This window comes from Alternaria ventricosa, assembly GCF_023758065.1.
Source record: "Alternaria ventricosa strain BMP 2768 chromosome Unknown scaffold_5, whole genome shotgun sequence".
Taxonomy (NCBI): domain Eukaryota; kingdom Fungi; phylum Ascomycota; class Dothideomycetes; order Pleosporales; family Pleosporaceae; genus Alternaria; species Alternaria ventricosa.
In genome coordinates, this window is record NW_026055685.1 from 767293 (window position 1) to 785113 (window position 17821).

Here is a 17821-nt window from a genome sequence, read left to right on the forward strand (position 1 = left end):
TTTGCATCCATAGTACTCTCCTCTCAGCATGCTCATGCCAAGTTCGCCACTGGCGGTCTTGAGAAAATATGCTTGCGGAGTCCCATCGGCTAGTTGGACATCAATACGCGCGGTCTGTGTCCAGAAACTGGCGCCATGTAGTCTTGCTGCGATTTCCCTGCATCCGTGGGGTAGAGCTTTTGAATGGTTAGCCTGAACGCCGCATTAAACTGCGTTCAAGAGCGGGCTCACCCCCAAGAACGGCTTCGTCCACTTCGATAGCTTGACCCGCTGTCTGTGTCGTTGGCTTAGGTATCCAAACAACTTCTGTCCTGTTTGGGGAATCTGTGGGTAGTGCTTCCTTAGCTTGGTTAGAAAGAGGCGTGAGCATGGTGGCACCAGTTTCCCAAGGCCGCCTGCTAGAAGAAGGGCACCGAGTCTGATGATCAGGTTGATCGAGGACGTAAAAGCGCTGCTGTATAATGATATACTAGACTACAGTCACCAGTGACAGCGTAGTAGTGGGGTAGTAATCCATATCCACGGGTAACAAGTCTGACGTAGCTGAAGCACGGCCACCAACATCCTCCCTGTCCACATTCCGTCCTCTGCTGCCCCGCAGCCACTGAGTCTGCCCTCCACAGTTTCATCAAGGGCGCTCCTTCTTCATCTCAATATAGAGTAAAAGTGCATAGTATCTGGCGGCCAGTAAGCGCAAAAGACGAGCTCGAAGCTCCGGTGTGTGTATTGGCTAATTCTGGGGTTCATCCTCATCCCATCCATCACCTGATCGATTGCCATCCAGGTAGTCCATGAGATTCTCTTTGCTCTCCGTAATATCCAACGGCTCGCCTCCATCTCTGAAATGATTGACCTGCTCCCAAACCAGGTAAGCCTTGCACCGTACACGCAAGTGCAACGCCTGCCCTCTATGGTTCAGGGCAATCAGCAGTACCCATCCCTCTTCGCATGCCTCGCGGTCTGCAACCACGACAAGTAAGCTTTGTGCCAATTCTGTGTGATCGTCCTCTTCCATCATCTTTTGCTCACTACTTCCTTCCATTGCGTCAGGGCATCGCATTAGGGCGCTTAAGATGAAAGAGGGTATATCATCCATCAGCTCCACTTCATCGTCTGCGTCTCGTGCCGCCACTCCATACGCGGTATTGTTGTCGTCGAAGATGAAAGGCCCAAACATATCCGCATCGAATCGGTAATGGTACGGATAAGGATGCAGAGCTTTCCGCCACAGTCGAAGATATGCCTCGTCGGCACTTGCACGAGTGACAATGTCTTCGCCTGATCCGTCCCCCAGATATGCTTCATTGCCATACCATGTACGGATCCATATAGCACCAGCAGCACGATTCCACTCGCCTGAATCTGTCACTTTGCGGCGCTTCTCGAAGACCGACAGAGTTGAAGGGATGTGTCGAGGAAGAGCTATATCGTCGCATCGCTCGTGGTAAAGCTGATTAAGACGCGCGTCAGTGATTGGACTTCGACGTAACCACGAAATGGGATAGCTAGATCCTACCGAACGGCCACGCTCACCGAGGTGGATCCAGGCTTTGATAAGGTTCCGTTCTTGCTCGTCTTGGTGTAGAGATGAATCTGGATCCCATTTCTCCTTTTGCTCTAGATCAGCCGCATCCGATAGAGCTTGGTCGCGCTCGCTGTGTTGACTAGAACGCGTATAGTGCAATCCGACGTACTAGAAGGAAATGATCAGAAGGTTCCCAGCCAAACGAGGGCTCTAATGACTGCAAACTGGCCATTGAGTTCGATGTCGTCGGGTTGGAATAGAGCGCATGTGGTTGTGATGTGAGAAGACATGAACAGGCAGCAGTCTCGGCTGCTGTTCTTGGCATGTGCAGTGTGTCTCTCATTGGCTCAGATGATCCTTCGAAGATCGCGAGCCGACCTTAACAGTATTGGAGTTACTTCGCTATCCTGTTCCTGGGGTCGGTGACAAGGTCCGTGACGAGATACTTGATCGGAGGCCGCGGCAACAAGTACAATGCAAGCTTTCGCTTTTTGGAAATCCCATCAGGCGACCGCTTCGCCGAAGGATTTGCGCGTGGCATGGCTTTCCTCCAGATTCGCTTGAGTGAAAGGGTGTTCTGAGAAGAGGTAGGGTCGACGATCGCGTCGAACGATGTTTTGTCTCTGATCATGGGTGGCATGGTGTGATAGGATGCGATTGACGTGTACGTTGGTGGGGCAGAAAAGTCGAGTTAGAAATTGAGATATCTGTGGATTGCTAAGGAATAGATAATGTTGATGTTTGGAACTTGGAGCGATGAACCACGGGTCTGTCTTGCAGAAGATGAGGGGCTGTGGCGTCTGTGCCGAGGGTACCAATGGGTCGATTTGTATATGTACTCTCCGGATTGTTTACCGATATGTAAAAGCCAAATTGCAGGCTCAGATTAGCAGAACTTTGCCGTCGCCGGAAACAGCGGTTCTGCGGCAAGGAGGGCATCCCCTGTTTAACGAGCCCGCTTTAGCATAGGGAGCTATGGTAAAAAGGCAACGTCACATGTGCTTAGCGCGGCGATGTCGAGAGTACGCAAAATGAGCTTCCGCACAGCCATCGTGCGCAATAACAAGACTTGATGTTACCATGATGCGGTGTTGAGGAAGCAGATTCCAGATCTCGGGTTGGTGATTGTTAAATGCAGGTCCGAAGTGACGGCGATGATCTGGGCCTAGACAATGCGCGGAAGCTACCCCGGGCGGGCCAACGACGTCAGGGCAGGAGCCACCCAGCCATCCTTGATGTCTCCACTCCAGCACGTCTACACGGACGGTACACCTCACCACGACACCTCACAGCCCTAACCGCATCGCGACACGTACTATCCCCCATATAAGCCATCGCGCATCCATGAGCGCTATCTCCGCGCTGCATGTGGCAGACTCTGCGACAATACCATCGTGATTTCGCCATACCGGGTTCCAAACGGTCACGGATGGCTTCTGGCAGCATTGGCGACGTGCCTGCCGCGACTTTTGCTGAGTACGTAGACGATCCTTTCTTCGACCACGGTGACGAGGCGGGTGCATCGCAGTCGCAGACATCGCTGGAAAAGGAGGATGACTTCATGGAGAATGCGCCGCCTGCCGATGCACCGCAATTGGCGCTGGCGCAAAGACCCGAAGCGCCGTCGCGATGCATCGCGGTGCGCCCGGCTCTCACCCACCGTCTCTACTCTCATCGCCTCCATGTGCGGGCCAAAGCTAAGCTGCAACGCGATAGACTTCTCTCCGGCCCTATGATCGACATCTACGTAGGCGAGTCCAAGCGCCACTGGTCGCTGCATCGCAATCTGCTATGCCACCACTCCGAAACCCTCGAGAACGAGCTGCTAGGCGATGCCGACGGCCACACTAGGAAAGATCGCCTCGATCTTCCCGATCACAACCCGGCTGGCTTCGAGCTGCTGGTCAAGTGGCTGTACCAGGGCAGCCTCGACGATGTCTCTGATATGGCCGACGCCAACCAGAAGTATGAGTATGCTGTGAGCTGTCACAGACTCTATCTGCTGTGCGATCGCTTTGACATGCTTCAACTGAAGAACGTCGCGATGGATCAGTACAGGAAAGGCCTAAATGAGGCCGAGCTAGTACCTGACGCTGACGAGATTGATGACATCTATCGCAAGAGTCCGACAGGGTCGCCCTTCCGCACGCTCATGACGCGCATCGCGGCCCGCCAGATTATGGATCCTGGTAGTGAGCGCGACGTCGAGACTTATCGCGAGTGCTTCGAAAACAACCCCGACTTCGCCATCGATTTGGTCAAGGCAATCAGGTCAGGCACTGGCGGCATGTTGTTCGACGATCCAACGGATGAGGGTCATGAGTGCGAATACCATGACCACGAAGCTGGCCCGAACTGCCACACAAAGGGCAAGGGCAAAGGGAAGCAAGGTGTGTGACTCCGCCCTCTCCCAAGCCCACTCTCAGCACCCTATCAGCCATATCACTGCTGTCAAAAACGCGTAATAACGTCCATTAACCAGCAAAGAAGAAAGCCGGCCTGTCATCCGCCAAACCAGTCCCCTACATAAGCTCCGACCAGCACAACCGCCCTCCCCGCCCTCCTCCCCCGAAGACGCCTCGCCCGCCTCATCCCCTGCAAGCTCGCCCACAAGAAGGAAGCGCCGGTCCTCTCCGCCGTCGCCTGACAAGTCCGGCGAGCTCGACGGTTGGCACATCGACCGAGATGGCAGTCGCCAGTCAAGCACCCAATCTCGACGCGATTCGCGAGAGGGAGAAGGACAGGGAAAAGCTGCGCAAAGTGACGCCACCGGAGAGAAGACGCCTGGAGCGGGCTCAAAGCAGTGGAACGGAGATACAGAGGTCACGCCCAGTCCTAGAAGAGCGCCGCCGAAGCTCAGACGACGCGTCTCACCCACCCCAGAATAGCCAGCTTGAAGACCAAGCATTGAGGGAGCTAGAGGGAGGACCGGTGCAGCCACCACAGCGATCACCGACTCGTCGAGGCATCTGGGAATGGGCGAAACTTGGGACAGGAAGGTTGAATGTCATCGGGCGCATACCCCATCCCGAATGGAAGGGCCCGACAGTGTCGCACGAAGCTGTCGCGAATGGCAATTCGCGAATAACTACCATTCATGAGACCCATGACGATTTCAGCATCCCCTCCACAACGGCCACCGAGACCAACAATCTGCAAGAATACAACCAAGCAATGGTAGCTAAGCTCGAGGGCTTTGGCTTCCCACACGCTCACATCATCACGTCGCCATCCTTCTCGCAGACGAAACGCTCTTCTGATGACCTCGTTGCTGCGTCATCTACAGCGAGCACGCCAGCGAATCTGAATCTTGTTCTAGAGGGTGGGACAAATGGCGAGCGCGTTACACCGCAGGCCTCGAAAGACAGCCCGCCGTTGACGCCAGACACCCCGACACCGCAACAGCGCAGAAAAGACTCCACGATCGAGACGGAGAGCACACCGACGAAGATCACCCCCGACAGTGCAAAGGCAGAGATCGCTGATCCACCTGTGATTGGCGTCAAGAAGACCTCTACTCCTACTCCTGACCGCATCCCCAAGTATCGGATTGCGCTTTCTTCGAATTTCCTTTCGCCAGCTCGCAGCAGTCCGAGTCCGGCATCTTAGTCCTTTTACGATCAAAAGCGATACCCTGTACGTACACATAATTTGACGACTAGCGAATCTTGTAATGCAATTCAAATATTCACGAAACGCGCAATAACATCCACTGGTTGTGGAACACGACACTAGCACAATAGCTCACATTCGCCAGCAGGCTCTAAGCAAATACTCACTCTAGGTTCACTGACCGCAGGGCCACACCTCTAATGGTCGCGATGTTCGAAATGCGCAGCGCTGATTCGAAATACGTGATATTTGCAGCTATCTACTTGTCGCGCGCCCATTGAACACTGCCCCACCTCAGCCTCGCAGAAGCGATGCCGCGGTGCAAGGTTGTCATTGCCTTGGCACATGCTACGCGCCTCGCTACAGCGAGGTCGTCACCATCGCTCTCGAAGCTTCTGAAAGCATCGTATCCTTGAGAACATTAGCTCTTCCCATCGCCAATCACTTTCGTCTCTTCTCGATCTGCTCATAACCCTCTCGCAGCATCACTGTCGCTGATCCAAAGCTGGCATTTGTCACGAAGGCACAGCTATGCCGAAGCACCCACATCACTCTGACAAAGAAGCCTACCGTTACGAGTCCTTGTAGACAGCGCACAGCATACGGCTCTTACAAATTGTATCATCGAAGGTACATGACAGTACAATACAGTGGCAGTTCTCGCTGTCAAACACCAATACCAAGCATGCTCCAGAGTACGAGGCGTTGTCGTACGTCTGGGGTACTCCTAGCCGTAAAGAAGCGCTTGAATTGTCGGACGGCACGTTACTTCGGATCACAAAAAGCCTAAAGCAAGCCTTGCCGTACATCGCTATGACCTGCTCCACAGGCTACCTTTGGGTCGATCAAATATGCATCAATCAAGACGATTTGTCCGAAAGAGCGCAACAAGTCTCAATCATGGGCAGCATATATTCTAACTGCTCACGCGTTCTAGTGTGGCTGGGACTGGTTCAAGGACTGAAATCCGGCATCGCGGCCCAATGCTCGTCGTTGGACAGTGTAGTCTCAGTTCCTCTCGACTATGCACCCTCGAGCTACTACATGTGGGTCAGTTGGAGTAAACAGCACGCCGACCATACTATCAGTGATATGGTCGATTGCAAGCGTAAACAAAAGGACCTTTTGGGGTTGTGCGGTAATATCCTGAAGAGCCCGTGGTTCTCTCGAGCTTGGGTATTTCAAGAAGTGGTTCTGCCACGAAAGTCGACATTCATCCTACAAGACTCCATGACCCCACCCTTCAATAGGGTAACGGTTGTACTCCCCACTCTCTGGGAACTGTGTAAGACTGCATGGAAGTTGGAAACGCCCAACCTGTCTACGCCGTCCGGTTATGGGGTATTGAAAGAGATGCATGATCGGTGGGCAGAGAGACATAAGCCATCAAACAAATCTCCGATTCCATTAGACCAGGTGCTGTCTACGTTGAGTGCCGAAGCAAAGACTTCCAGCGTTCATGATCAACTCTATGCTTTCTTTGGAATGAATCAAGATGACCGGATTTGTCTGAAACCGTCCTATGAGACTTCTTTGCAGGCCGCCCTGGTCGCAACCGCACGCTCCATCATCGAGGGTACCAAAAGCCTGGATATCTTCGAGACTCTGCCACGATCATCCACAACGAAGACTATACCCTCTTGGGTTCCCAACTTTACCGCACACCGTCTCGTCGTGCCTTTCTTGCCGTTACATGCGCTACGTAGCTCCAACGCACAAACTGAAATGTATTCATGGAACGGTAAATGCGACGAGCGTACTCTGTGGGTACATGGTCGGGTCGTTGCTACTGTAGACGTAGAAGTTGACCACAGAATCTCAACGTCGGAAGAAGACATCGACACAGCGTACCTTCCTTTGCTGCTGCGAATAAGAACCGCCTGGACGACTTCTCGATATTATGATCCAGACGTACCTTTACCAGCGCTTGAGTCCATACTACCGGCGCTTCTTGCGGAAGGGCATTGTGGACCCTGCACGTACGAGCCGGAGGATACCGCTGTATTTGCCAGCCAACTCCAGATCAAATACTGGTGGTTTGCAACGAGCAGAGTGAAAAATCCGACATATCCTGCCGAATACAAATCTTGGGTCCAGGATCACAACGTGGAAAAGCGTACCGTAACTGAATATATCAAGACTGTCATGCAAGGGCGACAGTTGCATATTACACAAGATGGACATCTCGCGACAGGAAGCGGGCTTCAAAGAGGCGACTTGATCTGCATTCTGCATGGCTGCTCGCATCCAGTAGCCCTTCGACACATACCTACGAAAGACGCTTATGAGGTTGTCAGCATTTGCTATCTGGAAGACTGGATGGGTCCGTGGAATACAGGGGCAGTGAACTGGAAAGAAGATGAAGCCCAGGAGTTTGCATTGATTTGATTAACGCTGTTTGGGAGTCCAAGAGACGTCTCGTGGTCCTCACACGTTAATCTGGTACTTGGGTACATATATAGTGGCTGATAAGGTGTTCAAAAGCCGGTATCGCGCAGTTTCAACCTCTGTGTATCAAGTGTTGCTGTTCAGTTCCCGATGATGCCTTCCACATGAGATGGTGCTGCGTGGCCAGTCGGGCCTTCTTCATCCACTAGCTTCTAGCGCGTCATGGCACACGTGCAGACGCGTCACGGAATTACCAACCGCCTCTTTCATCCGATCGCATGATCCGAATGACAGTACCATGCTATCAGCAAACAAATTACATCAGTCGTGACCTGTTCTTGCTCGCCTCCAATTCCACCCCCATTTCCTCAACACTGCGACTGCAAACACGCCGAGTGCGCCATCGACGAGCCCAATCGAGGTAAACATCCAGCCGTCTCCTATGGTATCTCTGAGTGGCTGGAGTATCGCGACTGCGACGGCCGACAGGGTACACCGGACGATGTTGTTCGAGGCCGCCGCAGTACCGGCTTTGTCAGGAAAGATGTACACCATCAAAGCGCTGTACAGCTGCAATACGATGGTACATCTAGCACCAATGAAGAATTGCAATATAAGTGGTATGCTAGCATGAACGCCACGTTCAATAGCCCAGCCATAGCCAACGAGAGTGCCGACGGAAAGTACATGCAACGTATACGAGCCACGGGAACGAGCGACCTCAATGGGGAAATTTCGAATATCGTCCCCAGATACACGGTCTACTGGGAGACCATATGGTTCGGCCGTCTTCTTGTAGTTGAAATCCATGAGACGACCAGCAACGAAGCCGCCTACGATGACTCCTGCGCCTCCGGATAAGAAGCATAGACTGACGGCTAATGGGTTGTAACCGTATCGTTGACCGTAGATCAGTGGTATGGAGGCCTGGATACAGTACCACACAGCGTACGGGGAACCTGCTGACCAGAGGATGAGGAACGTGTCAGTGTAGAAAATGAGACGCACCGAGGAGAAAGGATTTGGGAAGCTCCAAACTCCTTTACCACTCTTCTCGGAGTATACGTTACTGGAGCACTCGTAGTCGTCCTGTCTTTCTCGTCTGCCGCTGGACCTGATGACAGACCACCATGTTTCCCACAAGGCGCGAGGACAAACCTCTCCGCTGCCAACGATGTTTCTTCCGGTTTCGGGCATAGTCCATCCGATCAGCATCAAAGAAGATGCGCCAAAGATGACCAGCGTCCAGAAAGCCCACTGCGTTTGCCCCGTAGCTAAGACGATACCGCCACCGATGATAGGTCCGAAACATGGTCCAAAGTTCGTAGCGGCAAGCATGGGTCCGAGGATTCTGCCTCGCTCTGCAGGCAAAGAGATATCGGCGACGACCGCATAAGCCAGCGACATCACTGCCGAACCTCCAATGCTCTGCAAGGACCGAAGGACTAGTAGTGCGGCGTAGCTGTTCTCATTGAAAGCCAGGCCCAGACTTGCCCCGAGGTATATCGCAAAGGTCATCAAGAAGACTGGGCGGCGACCAAGTGTATCCGACAATGGGCCGAAAAAAGCTGGCGAAATTGCCTGGAAGACGAGATAGACCGTGATGGTCAAATCGATTGCAAGTACAGACGCATTGTACTGCTTGCTTAGGCTCTCAATCAGCGGTAGGTAGATTGTAGCTGTCAAAGATGAAGCGAGCGTCAAGTAGCCGAGGAGGAAGGTGAAGTAAGTGCGCTGACGGCTAGTGAAGACGGTGAACGGTGGCGCTGATACTGTATCCGCTTCGGACATCTTGACGCGTGTTTTTGTTGTCGTCATGCTAACGTTCAAGATTGGAAAGTGGTGGTGTGGTCGGCTAGAGTGCCGCATCGCTAGGTTCATGCACTCACGTGGCACTGTGATAAGCAAGGGTCAAGCTCGCTGTTGGATGCCACACCAACAATGACTCCCGTGTTGGAACTCGCCACACCTTGTACACTTGAACTGCCTCTTTTCATCTGTGTTTATTACTGGCCATCAAGGGTTTCGCATGCGCATTGTCGTTTGGGTGATGGCTGATACAGAGGTTGTGCGCATCAAGACCGTCGTGCCCCGCACGGTGATCTCACACGTTGATCCAAGCGTTGCAGCATGTGAGTTGACTTGGCGTTTTACCTCTTTAGCGTTGCTAATACAAGTATCAGTACTTCCTACTGAGTCCAAGATTGAAGGAATCACACCTCATGGCTTCTCAAATTGGAATCAAACTGCTCGAATCCTTACACTCAACGACGTCGGCGAAGAAGTGTCGTACTTCCTGAAGGTCAGTAAGCTCATGAATAGTCACCTTTGCTAAGCTCAACAGCCGTCCAGGTCTCTTGTGGTGATGTTGGTAAGGGTATGATGCTTGGAGAGTTCACTTCAATGTCAGCTCTTTACGAAAACATGCCAGATCTCGTCCCGCAGCCAATCGGTTGGGGTACCTACGCAAAAGATGCTAACACTTACTTCTTCATATGCGCATTCCGCGAGATGACTGGAGAAGTACCTGGCGAGGCATCCACCGCAGTCGATCGCAGTGAAGAATCTCACAGTAGATCAAGTAAAGAGCTTCAACGCATTAGCGACTTCACTGGCCAGATCGCCCGCCTGCACAAAACCGTGCTTTCCCCAACAGGAAGATTTGGCTTTCCCGTCACGACATACGGGGGTAGACTTCCTCAAGACACCACTTTTTGCGATACTTGGGAAGAGAGCTTTACACGTGGCATACAGCGGATGTTCGACCTCGAAGAATTACAGCATGGCCATGACGAAGACATGGTACAGCTGCGCACATTGATCGTGAACAAAGCAATACCGCGGTTGCTGAGGCCTCTAGAGACCAAAGGAAGGAGTATTTCAGCATGCTTGGTGCATGGAGATCTTTGGGATGGCAATACCGGAGTTGACAGAAATACCGGGAAGCCGGTGATCTTTGATGCGTGCTCTTCGTTTGCGCATCACGAGTGTAAGTATCATGAGTTTTCGATTTGGCAGACACTGACTGTGGTGACGGCATATTAGACGAGCTAGCTCCATGGCGACTCAAGCGCCACAAGATCAGTGGAGTCCATATAGCCGAATATCTCAAGCACTACCCGGCTTCAGAACCCAAAGAAGACTTCGAAGACAGGAACGCTTTGTATTGCATGTAAGTCTCACTGAAGCAGCATACCATGTTCAGTCGAGCTCAGCTGACTTCTCCATAGAAGGTTCAACCTCTGCTCGTCGGCACTATATTCGGGTGAGCTCAAGTACCGCGAATTGTAAGAACTTTCCATACAGTTGAGAAAAGCTTTACTGAGCCCCTGCAGTGTCAAGGATGAGATGAAGGCGCTCTTGTTGAGCCTTTTCGGCGATCTCGAACATGCGGAGGTGTGGCAGGATACTGCAGTCACGGGACGGAGTGATCGACCGAGCAAGTTGTGATGATATCTTGTAATACTGAGATATGGAAATGTTACATCGTCAAATCTTGGAAATGAAAGAAACACGAAGTGAGCGCGTAGCCTCGTGGAGCGTTCAGTGAAGACATCGGCCGCCTGCGACCGGAGAAACACGTGACGTGGACCCAGTAACCAAGGAAATATGACGTTGGAAGCGACAGAAGAATACTGTATGCGCAAAGAAACCCCTCAAGAGCAAGCATCCACTTAGTAGTTAACCTCTGACTCGCATTCGCCGCCATTCCCGATCTCAAGACCGTCACCAGCGGCAGAATGCAAAGCATCCGTAACGGTTTTCTTGTATGGCAAGCGAAGACCTAGATCCAAGAAGAGACTCGCATGCCACTCGTGCTCATCCAAAGCTTCGTACTTGAAATTCCAGTGACTCATATCGATGCCTTTGCTGTCGCCCAATGAATTTTCGTATCTCAATTCGCTGTATACGGCTTGTTGGGCTGCGAAGGCGCTGCGCAGCTTTTCGCCATAGTCGTTCCTGAGCCATCCCGCACCCCAGATAGATGCGGTGCACTTCTCTCCGTTTTGGCAGTTCTCGATCTTACACCATGCTTTCGGTGTGGAAGGCCGCTGGCCCGTGGGTGTGATGGTGAATCTCCAGCCGTTGATCTCGAACTCTCCACCAGCTTGCCAGCCCACTGGGTTTTTCCATCGGTCGTTGTTGCACTCGTCTAAGATCTTGTGAAGATTTGTCTTACATTCCTCCACGGTAGGTACAGGCCCGGCGGTGAGTCTGCTGGTGACGCCGATTTCGACTGCCTCGGGGCTGCTTGGGAAATAATGCCCTGTACCGATAGAGCCAGTAGCGCCTTCCAGCTTGGGACAGTAGGTGTTGTCGATAAGATCGAGGAGCGCGTCTTTCGCAACGTACTTGTTCTCTGGGTCATTGCAAGAAAGCTCGGATGTAAATGCGGGACTGTTGAGCGCCAAGTACGCAGCGAAGAACGCTTCTCGATATGCCTCGTGACCTTGTATCGTTGGATGAAATGTTCGCAGGAGCCATACTGGGTAGTCCAAGACATCCGGTTCGTCTTCGTCATTGGTTGCGACGCTGTTAGGCTGCTCATGCAAATCGATAGTTGTTCCTTGGGGTATAGAGTTTGCGATCAGGCATGTGTAGTACTGTCCAGCATCCCCGCTTGCATCCAAGCTAGCTTGGCAATTTCCAGAAGGTGTACTATCGCTAACATTGAAGGTGGCTCCCTCGGGTGCAGTAAATTCCAGTGGAAAAAACCATATATTCTTGTTCCGGTAACTTGGTTCAACAACGCCTTCCTCGCAGAAGCGATGGCCTTCGAAATACGGGTCTGTATCTACGAAAGTGATTGAGCCGGACTGCGGGGCGTTGTCGTTAACGAAAGCCTTGATCTTGTTGTTGAGTCTGATTGTGAGCTCGTTCATCTTTCTACGGCGGTCTTTGGTCAGTGGGAGTACGCCGTTAAGGTTGCAGAATAACTTGAAGCTCGTGGTGTCGCATTGATCAGTGAGCTCATTGAAGAACCGAGGATATCCTGTTATGAACAGATTGGTGTTTGGGGCGTTCTGGAAAATGGCATTTATCGTCAGCTTGTATCTGTCTGCGAAGGCACCCCGGTCGATGTTGGAACCAAGTTGACTCATGGCTTCGTCGCAGTCAATCGAACAGTCAAGATCACCACCACGACACCCCTGACAACCAGCGGTGTGAAATCCATAGATGCACTGTCTGTGTCAGCGAGTGATCTATACGACAAAGTAATTCCAATTTTCACTCACACGATCAAGCAAGTCGCTAAAACCAACATCGTTGCCACCAATCGACATGGTTACAAGATTCGGTTGTGATGCTGCTAGCACTTGTGCTTGCGGATGAGGTTTGGGCGGGAATGAATCAGGTCCATCTCTTTTGAGGAGCTGCCCTTCTTCGTAGATGTTTCTCGTCACAGCGCCGGAACAGGCCTCGAATTGGAATATGTCGATATGATCTCTTTCGCCTCTCAGTCGTACGTCCTCGGCTACTCGTATTCCCCAGGATTGGTGAGATCGATGACAGATGTCATCGAAGTACTTCTTACCAGCTCCTGGTCCCGCCGCGAATGAATCTCCGAGATGTGCATACCGGTCCACTCGGAAAGTATCCCGTGGGATAACCCTAGACAATGACAGGGCTGCAGAAAGACCTCTGCCCACCATTGCTGTGACGATCAATAGCTGAAAGAACATGTTGCGATGTCGATTGATGTTATGGCAATGCTTGTAGTAGAATGATAGAGAATGAGAGTGCGTACATTGGAAAGACTCGACAGTCCGAATTCTTAAGTACACCATCGTACCTCAGAAGGACACATTCGCAGGACATTCACTTCTCAGCAGATCTGTAGGAGTATGGCGTAGTTCGAGTAAGAGGCCGACCTCTTGCTTGAGTGATGCATCATCTGACAAAGACTGACATCGCCACGCCGCGCAATGAGGTATGTCGGGTTGTACAGTCTGAACGCGTTAAATGAAACGACCTGATATGCGGGCATCAGGCGTGCAGAAGTTTTCAAACAGATTATCTTCTGCTTGCGTCTTATATGATTGCGTCAGTGGAGTTTTGTCGAGTGAACTGCCCTCCCAACCTATCGCTCGTAACGTGAATTCGTTTACTTTGCTAAAGAGTGCTGTCGTATATGCTTACTCAAGGCTATTTCTCCTCCGTTCACAAAAGCCATCATGTAGCGATAATACTGCATTAGTCATAATTTGGACACAGCGTCACCGACCAGGTAGCAACTTGTGACCCCCAGGCTGGTATGTATGAGAGTGGCGTATGGGGGGCCAGTACATCCTCATCGCTTCGTCGTCTGGACGTAGTTCACTGTGCCGGGGTGCAAAAGGAAGCACCAGGTTCTGTGTGAGAATTGCCTCAATCTGGGGCAGGTCAGACTCGAGCTACTGGAAGGTTTTCGCGTCAGCACATTCGTCATCATGGGTGTGGTTCACACTCATAAGCCTCTCCGTCTTACAACATATCTACAGTGCCGCATAGCGACTAGCATGCTGGGGGTAATCCTTGTGGTCGTTCACGATACTGCGCGGACAAAAAGATTCGTGATTACGCGTAGATACGGGTGCCCGTTGAACCAATGGGTATATTCATCGTTATGTCACATACCGCGTCTGTCATTTATTTCTCGGGGTCTCTCTGAAGTGACTGCCCAGGTGTGTCGTGAAGGATGGGCCCCTAAGAGTGAGAGTATCCGGTGCTGGGATTGGGTTCACGCCACGGGATAACTGACGTACGTGGCCGTGGAACAGTACCAACCTTCAAAGGGTCGCCGTCAGTACAGGATTCTCTAAAAATGCTGGGGTCTATCGAAAACAAGGTGTCAACTGCTAATCATGATGCAGGTACCTGGGTAGGTTTCGCATTGGGGCGGGAAGCTCTAGGCAGCCGCCACGCCACAACCGCGCTCTGAATGTGTCTCAGTGCACCCACACAACTGTGGTGTGTTCCGCGCCGCAAAACGAAAAGCGATCGAGAGATCAAGACAAGATCGGTGCGCAGCTCACACTCTGCATCACCAAGCTGCCAGCCGTCCATGGGTCCCCGATGATAGAGCGTGCAGCGCAACATAAGCCCGCCCCCGCTATTCAAATATCGCGCTCATCCGGCAGCACAGCGCCACATAGGCGCATCTGCGTTGCAAGAAGATCTTCCTTAATACCCGGTCATCGCTGTCACCCTTGAAGTGCAACAGAAACCATCCCACAGAGAAGATGCATCTGATCATCGCACCCGTCTTGTTCTCGATCATCGCTGTCTGCATGCAGACTGTAATATCTCCCGACAGGACAGCATCGAATTCAGTGACGGTCGGCTTCGCCCTGACTGTAGACCGCGCTGTTGTCTCTGTTCGTTACAGCGATCTCTTGACGGAAGATATAGTAGAGTTGAATGCATGCGAAGAGTATGTTGAACTCATGCGAAACTTCTCTGATCCGTCGTCTGAACACCCAAGGTACGACGAACACCATAAACACCTCTTTGAGCAGACACTCATAGTTTCACCAGCCCCCCGTATCATTCTCTTAAGGACCTATTCGATGACTGGCCCCGACAAGAGAAGCGAACCGCGCGGAAAGAAAAGGGTCTCCCAGCGTCACCAGAAGTAGCAGTCATCGCGAAGGTCCTCGAAGAGATCGTTGAGGTAGTCAAGACGTATGTAGACTCACCAATTTCGGCCCTAATTAGCTTTCCCGCACTGCCAGGCCTCTATCAGGAAGACATCAGGGACGCAGCGGACTATGTCGGCCTCGCGAAGTTGGGTCCGTGGCTAGAGGCAACACATCCGCACGAGGACGTCGCCGCATACGCAGGAAACGGTCTAGGTCTCTGTAAAGACTACCACAACGAAGAGAAATGCCGTGAAGAGGGGAAGAATTTCACGTCTCGCCATACGCTACTGGTCGAACACACTGAGTCCGCGCTTCTTCTACACCATAACATCCTTCGCGAACCCATCGAGACATCGTACCTATATATGGATCTTGCAACCTCATTCGACTTGGGCAGTGGTGGTGAGCCCGACGAACTGGACATACAAGATTTTGTCCTAAGTTTCTTGTATCACCAGTATTACTACCCGACGCCTCATCCTCCCGACTCAATTACTGTGATGATGACGGGTAGTCCCGAAAGTCTCAGCGATGGGAAAGCTCGGAGGGTTACGAAACGTGTCATCGAGGCGCTAGGCGCAAAAGCTGAGATGTTAGAAGAGAACCCTAGCTTCAAAGCTGCAAGAGGCGCAGCTGAGCTAGCATGGCGAGCATTGAAGTTCAGTGAAGGGTTGCAATCGTGAGATTAGGCACCGCTGTAAGAGCCGCTGCAGGCCTTCTTGCCATTCCGCTCCCCCTTGGATTGGGGTAGACTTCAATGAACTGTGCAATCGATTACACACACTCAGACGTTTCGGCATATATAAGATACATCGATTTGATGAACGTGCCAGTGCAGAGATGGGTGCACAGCGTGGTCCAAAAACACAGCGCATGATCGCAATGCTGGCGGATTCCAATGAGACATTGTATGTGCTGCATGCAGCTGCATATAAAACAACAAGTATGGGCACGATCGTGAGAAATCTGTTTAGCCACACAGTCTGCAGATTCTAGCGAGATGGTAGAAGCGGAATGACTTGGCAACATCCCACCATGTCTGCATGTCTCATTTTGTAGGAAGCAGCAAGCTAGCAAGGGGCGAAAAGCGAAGGGCGAAGCACTTTGAAGTAAAGGATGCTGTACGTGCCGCCATATAGGGGCCGAATACCTACAGGCACCCAGGTCATCATGCTGTCAAGATCTATCAAAACTCGGAGAAGATGGAGATGTCAGCCAAGTTCGGCGGAAAATGGGGCTACGACTTGGGGCTATACCGTGGCACAGAAACCCTACTTTGTAATACTTTTACTTGAAACATGGAATGCGCCCAATCGTCTGCCCAAGATGCCATGTCTGCGATGTTACCAACACATCGTGCCGCACGAGTACAGCGAGCATCGCACAACCGGCACGGAAGAGGCTTATCGCTCTTGGATGATCTATTGGGACCAATGACGTGGGATATGTTTATGCAAATCGTATTTTACGTAGTCTCTGGAATCCGAAATGGCGAAAGATCAAGATCAGTCGGTTCACCCAGGATCAATTGACTCATCAACTTCCCTGTGCCCGGTCCAAGTGTCAGCCCCCAAGACCCATGCCCCCAGCACAAAAATACATTACCAACTCTGCCCTCTGGATAAAGGCCATTATGATGCGAGAGTTTGTCAGACTCGACCATAGCCATCATCGGGCGCCCCGAAAGCGTAACGGGTCGAAATGCCCTTCCAAGCGCAACGACCTCCAACTTCTCGAACGTGTCCGAATCATCCGCGTTGTGAACGCGAAGAAAACGATAGGCTCGACCTGTGAGCTCCGCAATTCCTGCCGCATCTGGTGGACCTCTCGAGCCTAATGGAGGTAGCGTGCCCTTGTGATCTTTTGCTCCGCAAACCCAGATCGTGCCGTCGTTGCGACCTGCGAACTCCAACTTCTCTCCAACTATGTCATTCAGGCCCACGAAAGCCACCAAGTTCTTCGCGACAGGATTCTGATTTCGGAAGATGATCCAGTCGCCTGCCTCTGTTGCTGCGTCGATCTGGATTGGGGACGAGGGGAAGAGCGTTTTGTAGACCACCGGCGTCCATGGGCCCCCGGCTAGAACGAAGTTGTCGCATTGAATTTTGACTTTGGATGAGTCTTCTCGAATGACGGTTACTGCAGTGGCTCGATTTTCTTCGTCTAACTCGACGACAGTGACTCTTGTAGAGGTCTCAATGCGAACATTCATTTCAATACATGCTCTTTCAAGCCATTTGCCGAGGCATACTGGGTTGCTGCAACGAACTTGATCAGCATAGAAAGTTGATGCATGTAAAACATGCTTACATCATTGCGTTGTCCGCCCCCAAGAACTTGGTGTCCACCCCCCACTCAGCGCTCGTTCGAAGCCAATCCGGCAAAAGCTTTTGATTAACCCCATCATTCTTGGTCAACCCGAAAATGGAATTGAAGCGGAGTCCAGCAGTATCACAGAGGTCGTTGCTCTCTGCCAAATCACGCCAGGCTGCAAAGTTGTACTTCCCAAATTCGTCCATGATCTCATCGTTGAATTTGTAGTGAATGCATCCTGTACAGGTCTTGGATGTCTCTCCGAATGCGCTCGCTGATGCTTCTATGACGATGACGGTATTGCTGCTCGAGAGACCGGCTTGACGATTTGCGTGCGCGAGGTGATAGGCAGTCCACAGAC

General features: G+C 51.9%; 5 protein-coding genes across 5 annotated transcripts; 2 read left to right on the forward strand and 3 right to left on the reverse strand.

Annotated features, from left to right (window-relative positions):
• Positions 1-730: 730 nt before the first annotated feature.
• J4E93_003633 (uncharacterized protein) lies at positions 731-2165 on the reverse strand (the record flags this gene model as incomplete). Its single annotated transcript, XM_049341567.1, has 2 exons — positions 731-1664; positions 1999-2165. The coding sequence occupies 2 exons, from the start codon at positions 2163-2165 to the stop codon at positions 731-733; spliced, it is 1101 nt and encodes a 366-aa protein (XP_049201072.1).
• Positions 2166-2891: 726 nt separating this feature from the next.
• On the forward strand, positions 2892-5134 carry J4E93_003634 (uncharacterized protein; the record flags this gene model as incomplete). The annotated part of the gene is made up of 2 exons (XM_049341568.1): positions 2892-3915; positions 4008-5134. The coding sequence occupies 2 exons, from the start codon at positions 2892-2894 to the stop codon at positions 5132-5134; spliced, it is 2151 nt and encodes a 716-aa protein (XP_049201073.1).
• Positions 5135-7846: 2712 nt separating this feature from the next.
• J4E93_003635 (uncharacterized protein) lies at positions 7847-9316 on the reverse strand (the record flags this gene model as incomplete). Its single annotated transcript, XM_049341569.1, has 1 exon — positions 7847-9316. One exon carries the CDS (start codon positions 9314-9316, stop codon positions 7847-7849), a length of 1470 nt encoding a protein of 489 aa, XP_049201074.1.
• Positions 9317-11199: 1883 nt separating this feature from the next.
• Positions 11200-12627, reverse strand: J4E93_003636 (uncharacterized protein; the record flags this gene model as incomplete). Its single annotated transcript, XM_049341570.1, has 1 exon — positions 11200-12627. The coding sequence occupies one exon, from the start codon at positions 12625-12627 to the stop codon at positions 11200-11202; it is 1428 nt and encodes a 475-aa protein (XP_049201075.1).
• A 2303-nt stretch (positions 12628-14930) lies between these two features.
• Positions 14931-15830, forward strand: J4E93_003637 (uncharacterized protein; the record flags this gene model as incomplete). Its single annotated transcript, XM_049341571.1, has 2 exons — positions 14931-14939; positions 15066-15830. The coding sequence occupies 2 exons, from the start codon at positions 14931-14933 to the stop codon at positions 15828-15830; spliced, it is 774 nt and encodes a 257-aa protein (XP_049201076.1).
• Positions 15831-17821: the final 1991 nt, after the last annotated feature.